The following is a 19,542-nucleotide window of genomic DNA, read 5'->3' as shown; positions in this document are numbered from 1 at the left end:
CAGAGACATCTACTGGTTGTTTGTTCTCTCTGAACTCTGCTGAGTTAAGCAAGGAAGGTAAGCCAATTTGGACGCTGCGGCATCTCCCAATGCAACTTCATGCACACTCTGAGGAGAAAGCATTCCCCCCACTGATATTATCCTCAACACAATTCACAATTTATTTTCTCATCATGCTTTTACTTCCGCACAATCAGAGTTGGTGAATCAGAAGGTGATTCTCATGATTAGACATGAGCTGAGCATGGTGCGAACAAAAAGGTATTTTTAAATAATAATAATAATAATAATAATTATTATTATTATTATTATTATTATTATTATTATTATTATTATTATTATTATTATTATATAATTCTGTTTTATTTTGAAGAAATTATCACTCATGTGAGGTTTGGGAGCAATGGGAGTTTTGAAAGTGATATTTGGTTATTAACGGTGCTATCTGCTGCAAGCTAGCATGTTAGCTTTTAGCAACATTTATGGGTTGGTTATAATAAGGTGTGCTAACAATGCTAACAAGTTGCAAAGCAAGATATTTTTTTGGTTGTGTAAGGAAGAAAATATTGGACGTGAAGTGTCAGGCTGTCCTTTTAAATACATTATAGAGGGAACATAATGCAAATGCAATATCTTTCTTTGGCCGGATGTTTGTATTTCTCGTTTTGGAAACACAATACTAATGCATTTTTTCACCTGCTTTAGAATTTAATCTAACCGTTTTAACTACAGGAAAAAACTTGTATTTTGGGTGTTGACTAAACCGTCTGATTTTTAAAAAAAAAACCTTTAAAGTCTCAGATGAGAGCAAGTTTATAAAAAAAAACAAAAAACAAAAAAAACACAATGACCAGAAGTTTGGGACAGAGATTACATCGGTGTCAAATAAAAATCACAATCTTAGCTTTGCTGTGACAAGAACCCAGTTCACAGTGTTGACATGAGCGGTAGCATATGTTGAATTTAAATCAGTTATTAAATGAATACCACATTGTTCAATTTTTTCAAGGAAACATGAAGGGGGGCGGTGCCCCATGATTAGAATAAATCAATTTCTAATGAAATGTTTTGTATTTTGGGTCATTTTGGAGCAGAGATTGCAATATTGTGTTGATTATTTTAATGTTGAACTGCACGTTAGTGCCTCACATGGAGTTAAGTAAGTGTCGTAATGAGACCTGTAGACTTAACAAGAGGCCTGAAGTTATAAATATTTACTATACTCTGATGTTAACAGTTAATAATATAGATGTTGCCTGTGTGTGTGTGTGTGTGTGTGTGTGTGTGTGTGTGTGTGTGTGTGTGTGTGTGTGTGTGTGTGTGTGTGTGTGTAAAAAGCCTACATGGAACTCGCTGTAACCTTAAATTGTGCTTTTGTTTTCAATAATATGTTCATGACACTGTAGAGTTTACATGGCTTTGATGAGAATGAGCCGCGATTTGAATGATTAATTATAAAGGTATTTTTGTATGTTTTTTTTTTCCAGATGTGTGGGTGAGTGCATTATAGTATTGCTTGTAAGGAGGAAAAGTGTGAGCGGTATAAAACGATTTGAGTAACAAATAAAGCTCCAGTGAAACACATTTTTATTTGTTACAGAATGATAAATCATTACGAAGACAAACATGTCATCTTTTTTGTATTCTGACTGTCTTATAAGTAAAACCTCTATTTAATAACTCCAGTGAGTCTGATTTGTTTTCTATCTTGACTCTCTCTCTCAGTTACAGCCTCATATCAAACCCTCTCTATGCGACGCCTGTCCCATGCCGTTTCATCCCCAATGAAGCTCTCAAAGAGGCTGCCTTTCTGTCCCTTGTGTCACCTGTCTGTTCCCCTCTGATACGGATGTGTGTGTGTGTGTGTGTGTGTGTGTGTGTGTGTGTGTGTGTGTGTGTGTGTGTGTGTGTGTGTGTGTGTGTGCGCACACATTGTGTTTTGAACCAATCTGAGCTCACAGACAACTAATGGCAGCCAGGGGGAGAAGAAAACAAGCAACAACAAAATATGTAAATCGCTGCAATGCTGGAGTATGTTCCATGTAAGATCTTTAGAGAGGACATCGTCATCTAAAACTGACAGTTTCTTTTACTTATAAGAAAATGTGGAGAAATACAGGCGACAAGTCAGTAAGCAGATGGGCTTCTGGAGGGACGATGTAAGGTAAGAGAATATGTCACATATGCTGTCGGTGTACTAATAATAATAAAGTGCTCTCTTTGTACACACAGCTTCAGTAAGTCTGTTGTTTTGGAGCTGGAAGACACACTTGACCTTGTTACGCCAAAAAGCAAGAGCTAATTTTATTCCTATTGGATTCCTACTCTTCATCAAATAAACAATATCGCTCTGCTTGCTTGATGCAATAATAAAAGACAATTTATTCGTCCATCGTTTGCAAAATAACACATTTTCCCCCTGCATATTTTTGCCCCTTGTAATATGATGCGTTCCATTTGCATTTGCTTTCAATTCAGCAGATGATGTTTCCATAACGGTGCAGTAGCAGCAGTGTATTCAGAGAATTGAGAGACAAATGTGGTGATGACACACATATATTATCAAAATGCCATGTGAAGCGTAGGCTTATTATAACTATATAAACCCGCTGATTCAATAGCTCAAATCAAACAATGCATAACTCACAACCAAAATTCATTAAATCCTCCATAGAACCCAAGTCAAAATCACATTCAAAGGATTCTCGATTCACGATCATTTCACAGCAGAGGTGTGTGTGTGTGTGTGTGTGTGTGTGTGTGTGTGTGTGTGTGATGTGTGTGTGAGTGTGTGTGTGTGTGTGTGTGTGTGTGTGTGTGTGTGATGTGTGTGTGAGTGTGTGTGTGTGTGTGTGTGTGTGTGTGTGTGTGTGTGTGTGTGTGTGTGTGAGTGTGTGTGGACGCTGAGTCCAGGGGAACTGTCTGTATTGTCCTTCAGAAAAGGGGCAGTGTTGTTCAGTTTAGTCCAGGTGTGTATGCTTTTGATAGGGGCTTAATGTCTGACGAAGTTACGAGGCTGAGGGGTGTGTGTGTGTGTGTGTGTGTGTGTGTGTGTGTGTGAGAGAGTGTGTGTATGTGTGTGTGTGTGTGTGTGTGTGTGTATGTGTATGTGTTTGTGTGTGTGTGTGTGTGTGTGTGTGTGATTGAAAGAGTTTTTGTGTGGGTGGGAGGCCAGTTAACAGGGAGCCTAGAGAGTGCTGAGACTTTGCTCAATTAGGCCGAATCCAGACCAAGATGACCACAACTGGAACCGAGTGTGCTGTAGGCCGAACCATGATCCCCAAAGCTCACTCCAGGAACAGATCATCATCCACAGTCTTTTCATCTTGGGCCTCGGAAGTTCAGTCAATCCCGTCTGCTCTTATTTCTATTTTTACTATTTATGTAGCAAAGATACACAGAAAAGGGGATCAACTTCCAGGCGTCTCTCTTTTCCTCTCACTCCTGTCTGTCCTCTTCCACTCTGTCTTTGTTGGACTCTTCTCCTCCTGCAGCTCACAGGTGTCTCTACTAATCACCTCCCTTCCCCCACTTTCCTTTCCACTTCCTGTTTCCCTGTGTGGTCATTTGCTGGCTGGCTGCTACACATGGACACAGCCATTCTACGTTTCTAACATCATTAACGTATTCAATGGTTGTGATGAAAGACTAGAGAACCCAAACACAATCCAATATTCTCACCATCAATTTAAACGCAGTGCCAGCAGATGATCAGTTATTCGGACAAATGTCTGGTCAAACATGATCACCGCTGCATCATATGATGTCTTCGATTGAATATTTGCAAAACATTCAGTTAAAGTAAAATCTTACAACTATCAAATGCCTTCACAAGCAGGAGATCACACAGTACAAATGCAGTTTTTTTGTTATGGATAACCGTAACATATTAATGTAATTCAACTCCATAAATTCAGGTTGGTTGGAACGTTTACCCTACGAATATCATATCACCTGATAAATTACAGAGCAAGACTAGATAGATACAAAAAAGTTTAATTCAACATTATATCTTCTTCTAGTCAATGAATGTCAGCAGCCAATATAACTATTTTAATCTTTTGGTAAAAAAAAGAGAAGAAGAAGAACTCTGAACTTTCTGTGAAATAAGTTAGAACCTTGAGATATTGTAAGGCTCACCCACAGGTGTTTTCACTCAATCCGCCTATTAGACCTCCTCCCGTCCCCAGAAGCAAGCCGAAATCAACACCAATGTATTCAATACAGATGTACAGTAAATCTGCCTCAGTCTGTATAATAAGTTGTTGTTCAAGCATGTATTTAAAGTAAACTATCAAATGTCATGCCTTTGAATCAAACTTACACAACAACCAAACAAATCAACAAATACATTTTTAGATACACGACGGGGCCCATTAACTAAAACGTATATTGTGATGATGCAGACAGTCGTGGGAAAGTCCACATCAGGCCAGATGTTTGCAGCCAGGCGATACATGTTAAATGACAGCAGATCAATTTAGAAAAAACATCACACGGAAGCAGACTCCTATTCTCTACTCCATGTGTTCCTTTATATTGTATTTCCTCTAATTAATCCTTTGAATTGATCTCTTCTTACATAGAACACATCCTGATTGATACTGTGAAAATAGCACTGACAGAAAGCAATAATTATTTATTTTAGCACCATGCAATAAAGTCATCCACGCTGTCACACAGATGACACAAAAGCACAGGAGGGAATCCGGTTTTTAACCCATGTCACGCAGATTCCATCTCATTGCTTTTAAATGGATTCACCCTCGTCGGGAGAGCGAGAGAAATATGTCTGTGCAGCAGAGATTAGACCAAACCGGTGTGATTGAAGCTGAGCACATTTATGATTGGTAAGTTTTAACTTGTGTTGGATTGCTGAGAAAACTTTGCAACTTTCCAGCCAAAGCACAGTGGGAGAACTCAAACCCCATGATGGCTAAATGAAAACCAATTTCCAACCGATTTCTTAGTTCCTGCAAAGTTGAAGCTTCAGTGGTTTTGATGCAACAGCAGCCGTTCGTTGCTCTAAAAATGCAGCAGGAATTTGGCCAATGCAGATGAAACTCACACCGCATTAGAGGAAATCACAAGGATTGGTGGATCCTCTGGAGAACATGAATGTCTGTACAGAATTGTGATGGATCGACTGACAGTTTAACATACAGCTAAAACTCCAGGACTGTTGTTTTATTTTGTGGTTTTGAGAAAGACGAGAGAAGCCATCATCCGAACTAGAGTTTTGGATGATCTGGACACACTGTGTCAACTAAGACGTACAATATGGTTTACAAATACTAGACCACGTTCTATGAACTGTAGGACGTCGACATAATGAAGACTCAAATTCCCTTGACTTGACTCCTGTCAGTCAAATATCTCCAACCAGCAAAGCTCCAAATATTCTGAACTCAAATCTCCGTAAAAACAAAAAGCAAAAATCGTTTCATATGACTTTGAATTTCTTGCATTTGTATCAACAAAATGAACAGGCAGCCAGTTTACAGTAAACATTTCAGCAGAAATCAAATCAAATCAGGTCTTAAGTATAAACTCACAACCTACAACATACTTCACACACCAGGGAGGCGACTCATGAAGAATGATTTAATGTGCTTTTTTTAGTCATCTTTGATTTATCATTCCTCCGTTTTTCAAAGATAAAATGACATCAATTCAAGATAATTTATACACTTTGAGATTTTGTGAACTGTAATCTTTTTTTTTTATCATTTTCCTCCCAGTAACACAAATCAATTCAGTGATGCAGAGCAGCGTCGAAGTTCAGGTCAAAGTATTTTGACATAGAGATTATATTTTCTTATTATCTTACCATGACTGACATTGCACCAAAGACAGTCTTAAAGCACTGAGACGAAAGTCAAAGAGGAGGCAAATTTCTGCTATTATGAGATACTATTATCATCATCACATGTTCTTCATCAAGCAGACTTTCCCAGCACATTCTGATCCTTGTAGGATCCACATGCTGTCCAGATCTCCACACTGAAAAGCCTCAGCAGTCCCATTTACAACTATCGATGACTCAAAAGTGCTTTGCGACTGTTTCGACAGCCATAAAACATATACTTTTCTAATCACAGCAATCAAAAATGAATTAAAGAGATACTTGTGTTTTATCACCTCCTGTTTCTTATCCTGTTGTAATGCAGAAAATCCTCAAGGTTTTGTTTTATGATTCTTACACAGTAAATACGTACAATAGGGTTTTTTTTATTAGCAGCGCATGCAAGGTGAAAATCAAGCAATCAGATCAAAAAATTCTAACTACATAAATACGTTCAATTCTTTTCTTCATTGTTATCACTGTTTAGGATCATTGTTACCCACAAAATAAATAAGTAGAACAATCTGATACAGGGTTAATCTCCAGAGCATGTTTAGGTTTAGTTATGGGCTGTAACACAGAGCGATCGGTTGCAGGTCCTTCTTATCGAAACATTTGTTCTGACTAATATTATTTATTCTGTCCTTTGAGATAAAGAGAATACACAGTGCAAACATACATGAATACATGTCTGAATATTCTAACAAAAATTAGTACAATTTCCATTCAGTGACCCGTGGCTGCTTCCTTTCATTTCAACTTCCAAATAGATTAAGCACCATAAACAACAGTCCTCAGTTCTAATGATGAGATGAGCGATCTGTGAAAAGCAGGTGACAAACAAAACTCTTCAAAAGGTAAGTTAAGAAGACGGTGATGACTAAATTAAGACTTTGATGGAAGCTAGATCCTTTCAGCCTTCATGTTCCGTGGCTTAGATTACTTAGTTTGCATGTCGAATTAAGAACAATAATTATAGTAAAACATATAGTCAGGGGAACTTAGTGGCTGGACATTGAGGGGTTTGAATAGTAAACAGGAAATGCAAACTAGCAACTTCCTTTTAATTTTAGCCAACAGAGGGCAGCAGAGCAGAGGCAATATAATAGAGCTTCACAGGGGAGAAGATTGTGTGGTCCTGTTAAAAAGCAGTAACTGCTTTTTCACAGAATGGAAACCATCATTATCTCATTTACTGTGAAGCCAAATTAAAACTCTCCACTGGGCTGGAAGAAGGGCTCCATAACACGAACAAGACCAGAGGCCTGCTGCTATCTCACCATGCATGGGCAGGGTGGTGGACTTCAGATGCAGGATGCAAGGAGATACATCGTGTAGTATTGGAGCCAGAGGCTCGGTGTATAAGTGTCAGCTGGTTCAGTGTCAGCGTCTCTTATCTTTCGGCCAGAGATACTCTCTGCTTCCTCCTCCCTTTGCCTCTCTGTATCTCTCTCCTTCCTCAACTCTTCAGAGAAAAGTAACAAACTCACTCTTTAAAAGGTCGCCATGGGGAACGTGGGAGACTTTCGGTCATCATCACACAGGTAATAAAGTTGACCAACAAAAAAAACAAACATAAAAATCTTAAAAAGTAAAGAAGCAGCTAGCGGGTGGTATATATTTAACCACCTGCTCTAGCTAAAAGCAGCTGCCTAGTCGTCACGGAGTGTGAATGAAGCGGGCGGGCGGGACTTTTTAAGACCTGACATCATCAAAAGGCAGACATGCTTGTAAAACGGAAAGAGTAATGGACTTGATGCTTGACTTGATGATCTCCATATGGAAAAGTGACCCTTTCTCCTTGGCTCATCACCCTGAACAACTCATTAGGATTTAGGTTAACACTGCTGCCATGCGTCTCCATTAGTTATCAGGATTTCTGACAATATATAAGAAACCTGCGGTGTCAAAATGCCATGTATGATATTTGTTTTTAGCTCTGAAAGTGTGTGCGTTTTAGACAGATAGGTTTCAGCTCGTGTGGATCAGTCAAGTCAAGGTGGGGTCACGATGCAATAGTTGGAGTAGCAGCAGTCCAATGAATCGACCATTCCTTGTTTCTCCAAGAGACGGTCTAGTCCCTGTGCTTAAGTTCAAAGACTACAATCAAATAATATCTAGAATCCTCTTCACAATACCGTTTGACTGGGCCTCGCCAAGTAAAGTACCCGACGATGACTAGGCTGTAACGGGTTCAATAACATTTCCACACACTCCAGTCCACCAGACAATCAGTCCCAGTTTAAAATATTCTGATGGATTCCAAATAGTATTTGTCTCTGGCGAGATGAAAGTTTCAGTTTTTGCTGCTCTCTGTTGGAGCAGGTGGTGGTTGTGTTTTCTCCTTCGCCTCCTTTGCCTCCTTCTGGGCTTCTTTCTTCTCATCGTCGTCCTTGAAGAAGAAAAGGGGAAACATGCCGAGGATGCAGCCGATGCCAACCCCAATGGCTTTGCCCTGCACAGATGGAGAAGTGCGAAAATATTACTGGCAAAACACACTTTTAAATAATCCACAGGATAAAGTTCAGCTTTACAGATCTGTTGTCTCCCGTTTCTAAGCTTCGAACATTTTACCTTTTAATCAAGAGGTTCTTGTTCTATTAAAAACAAGAAAGCTTCATCGTCATTTTATTGTACATGTCTTTAATGCGGCACTTCTCATTCCACGAAGAGCCTTTTAGCACTCGACTAATCACTCCACGTAATTACAGCTTATTATGTTTCACACTTCAGGAGTCACGGCGTATTAAAACTCATCCCTGTGTTCCCGTGGTCACTGGTCAAACCCCTGACCTGGTGTGATGGTGCATGCAGTCGGCAAAAAAAAGGGAATCCCTCAAATGTTATGCTGCAGGTTCATTAATATTCACTCTGACTGTTTTTACTGAGTGTTCATTAGTCTGCTAGGATTCTGTGCTTCTCACACACACACACACACACACACACACACACACACACACACACACACACACACACACACACACACACACACACACACACACACACAAAGTGGGACAAGCGTCTAGATTTAGCGAGAGAGCGGCGTCTCGGTTGAGGTGTGAGGGTTTGAGTGTGATGTGATGATACTGACTGCGTGTGAGCTGACTCTGGTCTGCCACATGTCAGCCTGTTTTGGGCTTAAGTCGGGAATCTGCATCCCCAGCCGATACGCCAAGGCCTCCACATAACCTGCCAGCCTGAAGAGGAAAAAGAGACGGGCAGGAGAAAGAAGAATCAAAATGACAGTAAACGCACAAACTTGTAATCTGTGACCCATGGACAGAAGGTCTGAGATGATGAATTATCTTTTCATTTGGTCATGTGAACAATTTTGACATTTCACAAGATGGAAAAACCTGTTCAAGCAGAGCAGAGGGATGAGGATCAGCAATAGAAGCATGTGATAGACTCAATTCAATATGAAGTCAGTGTGCTCCGACATGTGACACATCAAGTATAAACACTGCATACACTGTGAGTCTAAGCTTCACATTTTTTTCAAATGTAAAGACAAATAAAGTAAAAAGAAATATTATTAACACTCTGCAAACACCCACCGGCATATTACAATTGTGTTCAGACTGTAATTCATACATAAATTTAATTTACAACCACTAATTCATGTTTGTTTTGTCTCCTTCAGATGTTCTTCCACATTTGCATGTCGTGATCCATTAAACCACATGAAGTAATGACCCAAGTAATCTACAAACAATGACAAACAAAGTAAATCAGCAGATGAACGTTGCAGTCTGCGACTTGTTTACGCCATCTGTCATAAAACCAGTCGGACTTCAAATGTCAGCTCTAATAACGGAAAGCGAGAGACTCCAACGTGCATAAACGGAAGCACTCTTGGGTGCTTTACACATATGATGGAACGAAGACAGATTGCAGCAGATAAAGAAGAGTGTTCACTGAGTAACAGATGCATCATTAGAAACTCATCCATCAAAACCTGTTTATTTCAACAGTAAAGTGGTTTTGTCCCATGAAGTGCCCTGAATAACGGATAACTGAAGCCACAATTTATTTTTTTGCTATTTATACAGTAGATATAAATACATACTGTAGATATAACTATTTAAATATAATTATGCATGTGATGTTTAATTATTTTTCAATGGATTTCAGTTTAGTTTAGTTCAACATAGAATAAAAATCGAATGATATCTGTGAGGAAATTGGGACACAACTAGATTCAGCCAAAGGAATGAACATAAATAACACACATGTACTGTACTTTCAGTATAAAAGGCCTTTAGAGTAGACGAAAAATGATTGAACCCTCCAACTGCAGCTACAACGTTTAGACTAATTTAAATAATGAATAATAATAAAGCTCTCCTTTCTCTCACACGCCCAGTTGCAATTAATGCCTCGCAATAATCGGATCACAACCTTGTTTAAGGATATGCATTATGTAATCATATATCAACTGAAGTATTAAAGGTGTTAAAACTAGAAGACATGGCAAGTTTTGAATTGTGCTTTCTTGGTGCATATTGCCAAACACATTTGAACTGAAATAACCACCAAGTTATTCTTTCCCACAAACAACCTGAGGCCCTCGGGGTCTCCGAGAGTCCGGGGTGTTATGACCAATAAATATCTATAAAAGTGTTGGGAGAGCTCGAGCAGCTACAGTGTGAGGAAATACATTTCCGCCAATATTTTGACCCAGGTCTTGTTCAGTCACCGGCACTAACAGATTCCCAGTTCACTGCACATTCAAATAAGCTGCAGCCTGAGCTGCCGAGTCGGGGGAGTGATATAGCAAATGGCATATTTGGGAGTAAGATAAGGAGACAAGCAGAGGAAGCCGGTGCTTATGTGTGTTGAGGTGCATGATGGCTACAGCCTTTCATCACAGTAAAACAGAAATAGTACAAATAGTAGGGTTCTAGGGAGAGATTTTGTTTTTCAGTTCTTATCATTACAGATGATGGGCTGTATGATAATAGATCCAAACGGATCATGAGGACGATAATAATGCAGCAGGCAATCACCGATCCAAAACACTGACTTTTCAGGACTGGAGAAGGCTGAAACTAGACCAGGCTGCACCAGAAGCTATAAAAACTTTGTTGAAACAACAACTGAACAACTGAAAGGTTACAACGCTAAACTACAGTTGTGTTTCCAAATGGTGATTGGACGGTCATTACAGAAACCTTTCTTTTAGTTTTAAGACAAGCAAACGAGACTTTCTCTAAGGGGACCAATGAATTAGCACCATCTGTTAATCCTCGATGTTGAAACCTAATTGAATGTGTTTGTCATATACCCACATGAATGTGACCTCTGCAGTTATCCTCGGCACTAAGATGCAGAGGGCTGCTGTAAAGCGCCCGGGGAGCAATAAGGGGTTCAATATCTGACTCAAGGACATTTCAACATGCAGACAGTAGGAGCCAGGGATCAAACCGCCAACTTGGTGTATAAAAGACGACCCGCTCTACCCATGAGTCACAGCCGACACACTAATGAGGCAAAAAGGCAGATATTTAAATATATCAATATCCCAGCACATCAGACAGTAATACAGACATGACATCACAGCGAACAAACTTGGGATTTTATTCCTTAGAGCCCACTAATGTGCGATTGCTATAATGCTTTACCGGCTGTCTTGTCTGCCCCAGAAAGTCACTAATGCATAATGTCCATAAGGAACACAAGCAGAGACTAAGCTGGGCAAGAGGAAGCATCCGCAGGCTGAACGGCCACAATGACTCATGATCTAAATTATGGACTTCAACTCGGTTCAGATGCAGCACGCAGGAAAATCTTACACATTCACCCGAGCATGAACCCCGACACACACACACACACGCACACACACACACACACACACACACACACACACACACACACACACACACACACACACACACACACACACACACACACACACACACACACACACACACACACACTTGGTTAAGGAAGACAGGCATTGAGTGGGATGTTTTACAAACAATCACTGCAACGTAATCACTACGATATTGACCGAAGAGACTCTGGAGGAACACGCTGACAGCTCAATTTATTTGTGCTGTTTGAGTACACAACAGAAAAAAATCACATTTGCAGAGAAGCTGCTGCCTTTGACTGTAACTGGGAGTCCTCGTGGGCCAGCTGGCTAATGTGCACATGAACCTGTCGTTCTATAGTCATCCCTCTATCCATCAGCTCCTATTATAGGTAATACACTACAGGTTTACATACTTGTGTGTCTAAAAGATGTTGGTTTACATCTATTGAAATATAAAAAAAAAACACTGATGATGACAGTCTCCACAAAAGGAAGTATTCACATTTTTTAACTGAATGAAATGGAAAAGGTTTTCTTCCAGGAAATGTAAACGTAAGGTAGTTGAGGTTCCCATTTCAATCAATCTCTCGAGCTTTTAATATGGCTCCTTTAGGCAGGAGAGAACGATCTAACTGAACATCATTACACCTACAGTAGACTGTTGGATCTTGATTCTCTTCCAAAATAATTGCAGTGAGAAAGTAATCCGGGGCCAACTCCAGGAAACAAACTGCAACAAGTTTCCAGTAAAGAGACATCTGGAGTCTCCTCATCTGTCAGCCGCTCACAAAGGTACCTACAATCCCAACGGTAAGTCTGCTGCGCCGCACTTCAACTCAACTGCTACTAAGTGCCGCGGAGTCCCAGAGTAATCTAAAGCACAGGTTTAATGGTGCGTACGGTTTAGAAATGAACACAAGCTGCAATGCAAATGTTGAAGTGAAGGGAGGACACGTGCAGGAGCTCCACTGACACGCAATAGCAGACAAACAGCCTTCACATTCACTGGTGTAAATCCATCAAAATAAAAAAAAATGCCTCTCCTGTCGGGCCTAATCGAGTCTCACCTTGACAAAGTGGCCACAAGGGGCTCTACTTCCTATTATGATTGAGTGGCACACTCACAGACGCTCACACACACACAGTGTGTCCACTGAGACCTTTACAAAACACAACAACAATGTAGCTAAATCGGAGCATAGACAACAGCACAGTCTTGTCTAGAAGCTCACCTGTTTTTGCTCCGTGTATTTAAATGAAAGAGGTTAATAATCTGCTGTATCACTACTAATCTCTGAAAAACAACCACCTAGCTGGAGGCCTCTTCTATTACTGGAAGTATTATGGATGCTGATTATGGTCCATGTGGCCACTAGGTGGCTCTGAAGTGGATGGTAGTCATGATTCAACTGACTGAACCAATGATTCCAGGATCCAAGACACAACTTTATTTCCTCCAGACTTCCACTTCTGATGGATCATTATGCTTTTACTGAGGAAACCTGCACACGACTGTGGCAGTTGTTGTTCTGACTCAGTTTACTTCATAATTTTGCAGGAAGAGAGAAAAACTTCAGTTGGAACAAAATAAAAATGAAAATTAAGGAAAAAAAGATCCAAACAATACACTTGAATCCTGGCTTGCATTAATGAAGCAACTCATTACATGAAAAAGTCAGTCCACGACTGGTAATGAGAACCAGAATTATAATATGTGATTAGTGCAAAGATACAAACCCAGAATTTACATAGATACATTACTGATTGAGAAAATGTTCCTGATCAGACTTGGTCTTGAAGACCATAAATAGATAATGAAGCATAAAATCCCTCTAGAACAACAACATTCAATCTATTTCCAGTACTATTAAATAAAGGAGGAGCATACTGCACAAATGTTCTTTCACAACATTGCATCAAATTACTTTGGTAAACAATCTATTTGAAATACGTCAAACTGCAGGAAGTGTCTCATGCCCTCTATTAATAACTAGATTCAAAACATACATTTTTTTACATGAGGTGTGATGTCGGGCTGCATTGCCCTCTATATTCATAAATTCTTACCCTAGTCCTGCCAGATCAGACACCAGGTTGCCAAGGGCAGCAGCTGCAGCGAGAGGAGAAAGAGACATGATTATGGGTTGTATGGAGGGCGGCCAAAATGTACAAGACACAGAATATAATTTTTATTATATTTGAAACAGTAAAATGGACACAGCTGCAGCTAGACAGCCCACTCAGAGGAATTAACCCGAAGTCACCTGCTAAATTAATTCCCCTTAATATAAATATACAGAAGGAATGTTAGGAAGAGAATGTGGGTGTAGTGGAGGTAGTTATGAAGCGTGATATTAAGCCCCATAAGTAAGCCTCATAATCTTTTCTAAACATAAAAAAACTGCAAATGTGGGTATTTTTTATTTTTTTTACAATAACCATATACTGCTTATTTTTGTTGTTTTTGCACGGGATATAACAAACAACTGCAGGGAATTATTGGCTCTTGAAGGAGGTTTAGCGCTGCAATGCTGACACCCACACTGCCTTTATCTCGCTCCCTGAGCCAAATAACTTCCGCTGTAAACCGGAGCAGTAGAGCTGACTAATGACCTGACTGGCAGGAGCGGACCAGCGTGTCCTCGTCCTCAAGTCGGGAGATGCTGTGTTAAAGAATTTGATTGTACCTTCCTGTTAGTAGTGACTCCTAAAAGAGAATAAAGTCTGTGCTGTGCTCTTGTTCTCTGCTGTCCGTGACCCTGATTATTGCTGCAGCTGCTGCAGCGACACGGACACCCTCAAGGCAATGGAGGGAAAAAAAGCATCAGCACCATCTCTGCTCAGAAACAATCTCATCCATCCTTGGCAGGAGGTCTTAGGAGCTTCAATCCAACGGTCCTCCTGCTACTGTAGCAGCAATGTAACAACATATAATGTACCAAAACAAATCACCCACAGGGTGTGCACCAACATTATAAGCCGCTCTGTGCTGAGATTTAGGAATGTGTTGTTACTGTGTGTCCCAGCAGGCCAATAACCTTGCTGAATAAGGTCTCGCCTCCCTGCTGGAACGAAGCACAGGTTTGAGGTGTGTGTGTGTGTGTGTGTGTGTGTGTGTGTGTGTCAAACTTTTTTTTGCAATGTAATGTTATATTTAGAAGTTATATTAACATGTGACAAATGATGCACCAATGTAATGTATTTTTTGTCAAATTGAACTGTCTAGCTGCAGCAAACACTGAAACATGTCTTCTTCATATTCCCTATCCTATGGAGGATGACACTACTGACACACATTATCTCTCTTTGCTGTTGCATTTGTGATTGCCCAATAGATTACAGAAGAAATATTGTTTACACAGAAAACATGTAGCATAATGTGCTGTCATTACACACCGTACCTTGTACAAGCCCCCGAGGAGGCTGATCTAATGGAGAGCCTATCATTCTTGATTATGTGGTCAAGCGATCAAATTTAATTAGAAGCCAAGGTCGGCTGTCTGCCTTTAATTCACTGCTCTCTCAGCTTCTCGCCATGCATTACATCAACTCCACCTCCACAGGGCGGCGAGAGGTGCAATCACACTCTCACACCAAAACAAATAGCTCTGAAGCAGTTCCAAAGATATCGACAAGCAAGTAGCCGACACTGTAGCAACATTCATTGAGTGATAAAAGCATTGTGATTCGCCCAGCACGCTCGCTAATTAGCAAAAACAAAGATGCTGGTTTGAAAATGGGTTTGGTTTGGCTGAGTTTGGGCAAAAGGGAAATATGCAAGAGACTTTTTAATGAATGCAACCATTTTTCACAGAGACTTTCGAGACCTGCAGCAAAATCAGAGATACTCCCTGCATGTGTATTATACACCGGCAGCTATTGGTGGATAATTGGGCTGTTATTACTCAATTAAGGAAACTGGTCTTAAATCAAACCAGTAGAAGATAGAGGGAAAGATGTGAAGAAAAATAACCTGGAAGCATTTATTCAGTCTGTTGTGTTAATAGGATGCTATTAAAAGCTGCAAAGCTGTTTTAAAATCATATTAATGCAATATAAATACGAGAACCTAGAATTGTTCAAACGTGTGGGGATCCGCTCCAGGAAGAGCCTTAATTACCTGAGTTTTCATTCTTAATGGATATATTCCTATTTTGAGGTTTTTAGGTCATTTCCTGGGTTTACTGGCCCAGCTCAGCAGCAGACCATATCGAGTGTTGCAGCGTTCGTCTTCATCGTGCCAGCCGAGCCAGAGAACGTGTGATTGGTGGACTTGACTGCAGACTTGACACAAGTGCTAAATCACTCTGGACTGGGCCAGATAACTGCAGCCTTGTGATTTACACACCAGCACGTATCCCCATTGTAGCAGGAATGAGAAGCACTACCACTGCTGTGAAAATGGAGCCTGAGTGATCGAAACTAGGTTGAGAAAAGAACAGAAACTCTTTCTGTTTTTGGGCTGTGTGGCCGTGGGTTGTAGTTCCCTACATTTTTCTCAAATCACTCATTTACGGGGTTTGTCCTGCAGCTAGAGCTCACTGTCGGATCTCTTTATGCCGCTCAGAGAGTGGAAGTATAGCAGCTGTTAAACTACTATGGCTTTTCTGAAAAGGGGATTTGCACACAAAGGAGAAAATGTTCATTTAATTTAACATTTTCACCTTTGTGTGTAAATCCCATCGGGCCTGGAGTTGCTCCTCAAAATCCGAATCATCCATTCAGTGTAGGAGTTGCAGAATAAAAATGAACAAATGCATATTTAAATTGGCATTACTGGCATTGAATTGTAAATCTAGAAGTGCAGGATAAAGTGGAAAGCTTGTTTGACACAATAAGCACCTCAAAGTCTTTACACCCAAATCCATGGGCCCGTGTTTTAGTCTGCAGCTCTCCAGTGTAAAGAAATGCTTCAGGCTGCTCTGTGAGAGTTTCAACTTTGACCTCTCGAAGGCTGTGAGACAATTTGATCTTTTACAGCCGGGGCTGAGAGCAGCACACTGTTGGATTGTGGATTGTGTGGTCACAGGATTTGCCAGAAGATACAGCAATAGCTGTTTTTTACCAGCCTAAAACATGTAAATAAGCAACAGTGCTCCTGCTTCATTACATGCAGTTTAATGTCACATCAACTCAGTTTCTACCTGAAACGCTGAACAGGAAATGGTGGTAACATTTAAATGTGATGTATGATTATATGCATTAGAATCATTATCGAGGTCAGCCAGTCTCTCTCTCTCCTTTCCTTTCTCTAATATTATTCCACTAAAAATCTGTGTCACAGTAGTGTTGAAATTGTGACTTTATCATCAAAGTTTCATGATGAGACTGGGTCGACACTTCAATTGAAAATGCCTCCGTCTCTTTTGGTTTTAAAGAGTTGAGCGTCCGCTATGATTTGGCAAACCATCACTCTAATTAGGAAGTAGACAGGGAGTGTCAGAACCGTAACCGAGTCAGAGGTAAGCATTTGCTTGAAGATGTTTTGCCGAAACATGAGCAATTCATCGATGAATAGTAAAAGTGGAAATATGCTTGTGGAGAAACAAACAAAAATGATATGTATCAAAAATATAAATATGATTAGATATTAGGTTACATTAGGATCATGTGATTCCCTTACCTGCCATAGTTGAAATGCCAAGGACCACCCCGATGGATAACTCAATGTGTGTTCCCTGGGAGAAAGACATTATTGTTAATTTATAAGACAGGAAAGCATTCAATGTATTTCCATCATTCTTTAATATTAACCATCACTGCAAGCTGAGGGATCATAATCCAGAGATGACTCCTAAATTGAGACTAACTCTGAGTCACCACAAGAGGGAAATGTATGGTCTTTGATGTCATTATGTTTTTAACTGGATGGCAACTTCCCTGTTTAATGTCTTATTATATTGACTATACATCTATCTATTCTTTACTTTTTAAATTAAAAATTCAGATCCAAAATACTTCTACAGCATTTTAGCTTTTAGAAAGTCTGAGTCTATAATCTCAAAATCTACAACAGACTTTTATTGGAAGCTACCAATGGCTTTTTTTAAATGTCAAACAGTCAATGGTAGCTTCAAAAAGTCTACTTGTAGCTTTTCAGATTCTCAAGGAAGCGTTGTGTCTGTGAGTTAAAGGTTTCCTGGCATCTGTGCAGAGCTTTTATGGAAATCCGGCTGAGATCTTCAGGCAGGCTGCATTAGTTCCTCTCACATTAAATGCATTGAAAGAAGTACAGCCTGACCTTTATGAAAAAAATACCATTTGACTTAATGCATAAACATTACTCCAGCCTAAAAGCCTGATTATATTGATTTCAATGATTTTATGAAGAGAAGCAGATAAATAAATATTGTGTATTATATCTGCGTATTCTTCCTCTTTTGGTTATTTTCTGGTTTCTTGTGCATATTTTACTCTTCCATCTCCTTGTAGGCCTCCATAAGAATTCATCATCTCTGTGTTAAAAATAACCCAGCGCTGAAAGCACACTTTGAATTAAGTTGGAAACATATTTTACTCTTCCTTCTTTGAGCAGAATAAAACCGTTCCGCTGGGTTTAGGCTCAATAAGGAGGGGGGAGGCTGTGGCAGGAAAATTACTAAAACATTGTATTGTGTTGAAAAAGAAAAGGAAGGACTCTGAGAAACAACGACTGAGAGAATACAGGAACGATAGAGAGATACAAACACAGCAGCTTCAAACAAAAATAAAAAAGATGGATTTTTCTCCTTCACCTGCCATCCAAAGCTCCCTACAACATTATGAGTACATGCAACTCATGCTTTGTGCACGGTTTGATTTCCCCCGTGGAGTGAGTAACCGTCTACACCCACTGAGCTGCAGGGGAACACAGCTCTGCAGGACGCCGACACACTTACAGCAACAATCATGATGCAGTTGTCCAGGAACCCGAAGCCAACGAAAGGGATTGCATTGTGCAGCAGAACTGCAAAAAATAACAAACAAACAATAAATCTCCAGCAGACAACACAGCACGTATGCAGACTGGGTTTATGTCTACAGTGATAAATAACATAATTGAGCCTTGCGGAGCAAACAAAGAGAGATATGGGAACACTAGTTTACGAGACATAAAACACCCCTGTGCTCAGAAGATATGCTAATGCTGTGAAGCTGCTTTTGGGGGATGCTTGAAATATAGTGAAGATGGGAAAACAAAAAGTTATTAATTCATGCATATTTTTCAACATGATGCTGTAACAGATTGAAATGTGGAAGCATTTTACAAAAGCAGTGTTTAGTTTATTCTATATTCTTAATACAACTACGGACAGAAAACATATTAATAACACCCCAAAATGATTTAATAATGGGTTATCACATCATTTTTATCAATGGTAGAAGTCTTTTCCCAAACTGGGTTTCATCCTTGAAATAAAAAAAACGAACTCATCCTTTATTTTTTTTTGTGTTAATAGTGTCATAAATATCAAACAGCTCCATTTCCAGACCAAAGAGACCATCTGAATGTAAATTCTGCACAGAGTTATGTATTTGTGTGTGTGTGTGTGTGTGTGTAGACAAGTCACACGGTGTAATACACAGTTGGTGCAGTGAATTTGAAATGTCACAAAAAGCCCCAGGAGGGTTCCATCTATTCTAGATGAAGTTCAAGTAAAGTTCGATCCAGTTCAAATAAATGATCTGCAGAGAGGTGCCTACTTAAAGCATAATCACTGCTGATTAAAACTTTTCAATCACGCTGCCGGAGGCAAAAACTACTCAGTCATATCTTAAACACGGACTTTAGTTTTCACCGGGGCAATTTTGATTGAACTTCGAAGAGCTACTCCATCTCTTAGTGTTTAACAAACTACAAGTCTTTCTTGAGTGAAGCAATTCAGTGACAAGAGGGAGG

At 39.9% G+C, this 19,542-nt stretch overlaps 2 protein-coding genes across 2 annotated transcripts in view; one reads left to right on the top strand and one right to left on the bottom strand.

Annotated features, from left to right (window-relative positions):
• Window positions 1-19,542, top strand: part of LOC311023896 (tumor necrosis factor receptor superfamily member 11B-like) — a 214,375-nt gene that overhangs the window by 40,746 nt on the left and 154,087 nt on the right. The window lies entirely within an intron of this gene.
• Window positions 5,109-19,542, bottom strand: part of LOC311024676 (transmembrane protein 65-like) — a 29,857-nt gene continuing 15,423 nt past the window's right edge. Inside the window, exons 4-8 of the mRNA XM_084027196.1 lie at window positions 18,542-18,609; window positions 17,287-17,341; window positions 13,731-13,773; window positions 8,937-9,042; window positions 5,109-8,300 (exon numbers count right to left, since the gene is read on the bottom strand). Coding sequence (XP_083883322.1) covers window positions 8,142-8,300; window positions 8,937-9,042; window positions 13,731-13,773; window positions 17,287-17,341; window positions 18,542-18,609 — 431 coding nt within the window. The 3' untranslated portion in view covers window positions 5,109-8,141. The remainder of the gene's footprint in view (window positions 8,301-8,936; window positions 9,043-13,730; window positions 13,774-17,286; window positions 17,342-18,541; window positions 18,610-19,542) is intronic.

The sequence above is a fragment of the Eutrigla gurnardus genome, assembly GCF_963514095.1.
Source record: "Eutrigla gurnardus genome assembly, chromosome: 14".
Taxonomy (NCBI): Eukaryota; Metazoa; Chordata; class Actinopteri; order Perciformes; family Triglidae; genus Eutrigla; species Eutrigla gurnardus.
Note: the sequence above shows the minus strand (reverse complement) of the source record. Positions and strands in the feature narration are given on the sequence as shown.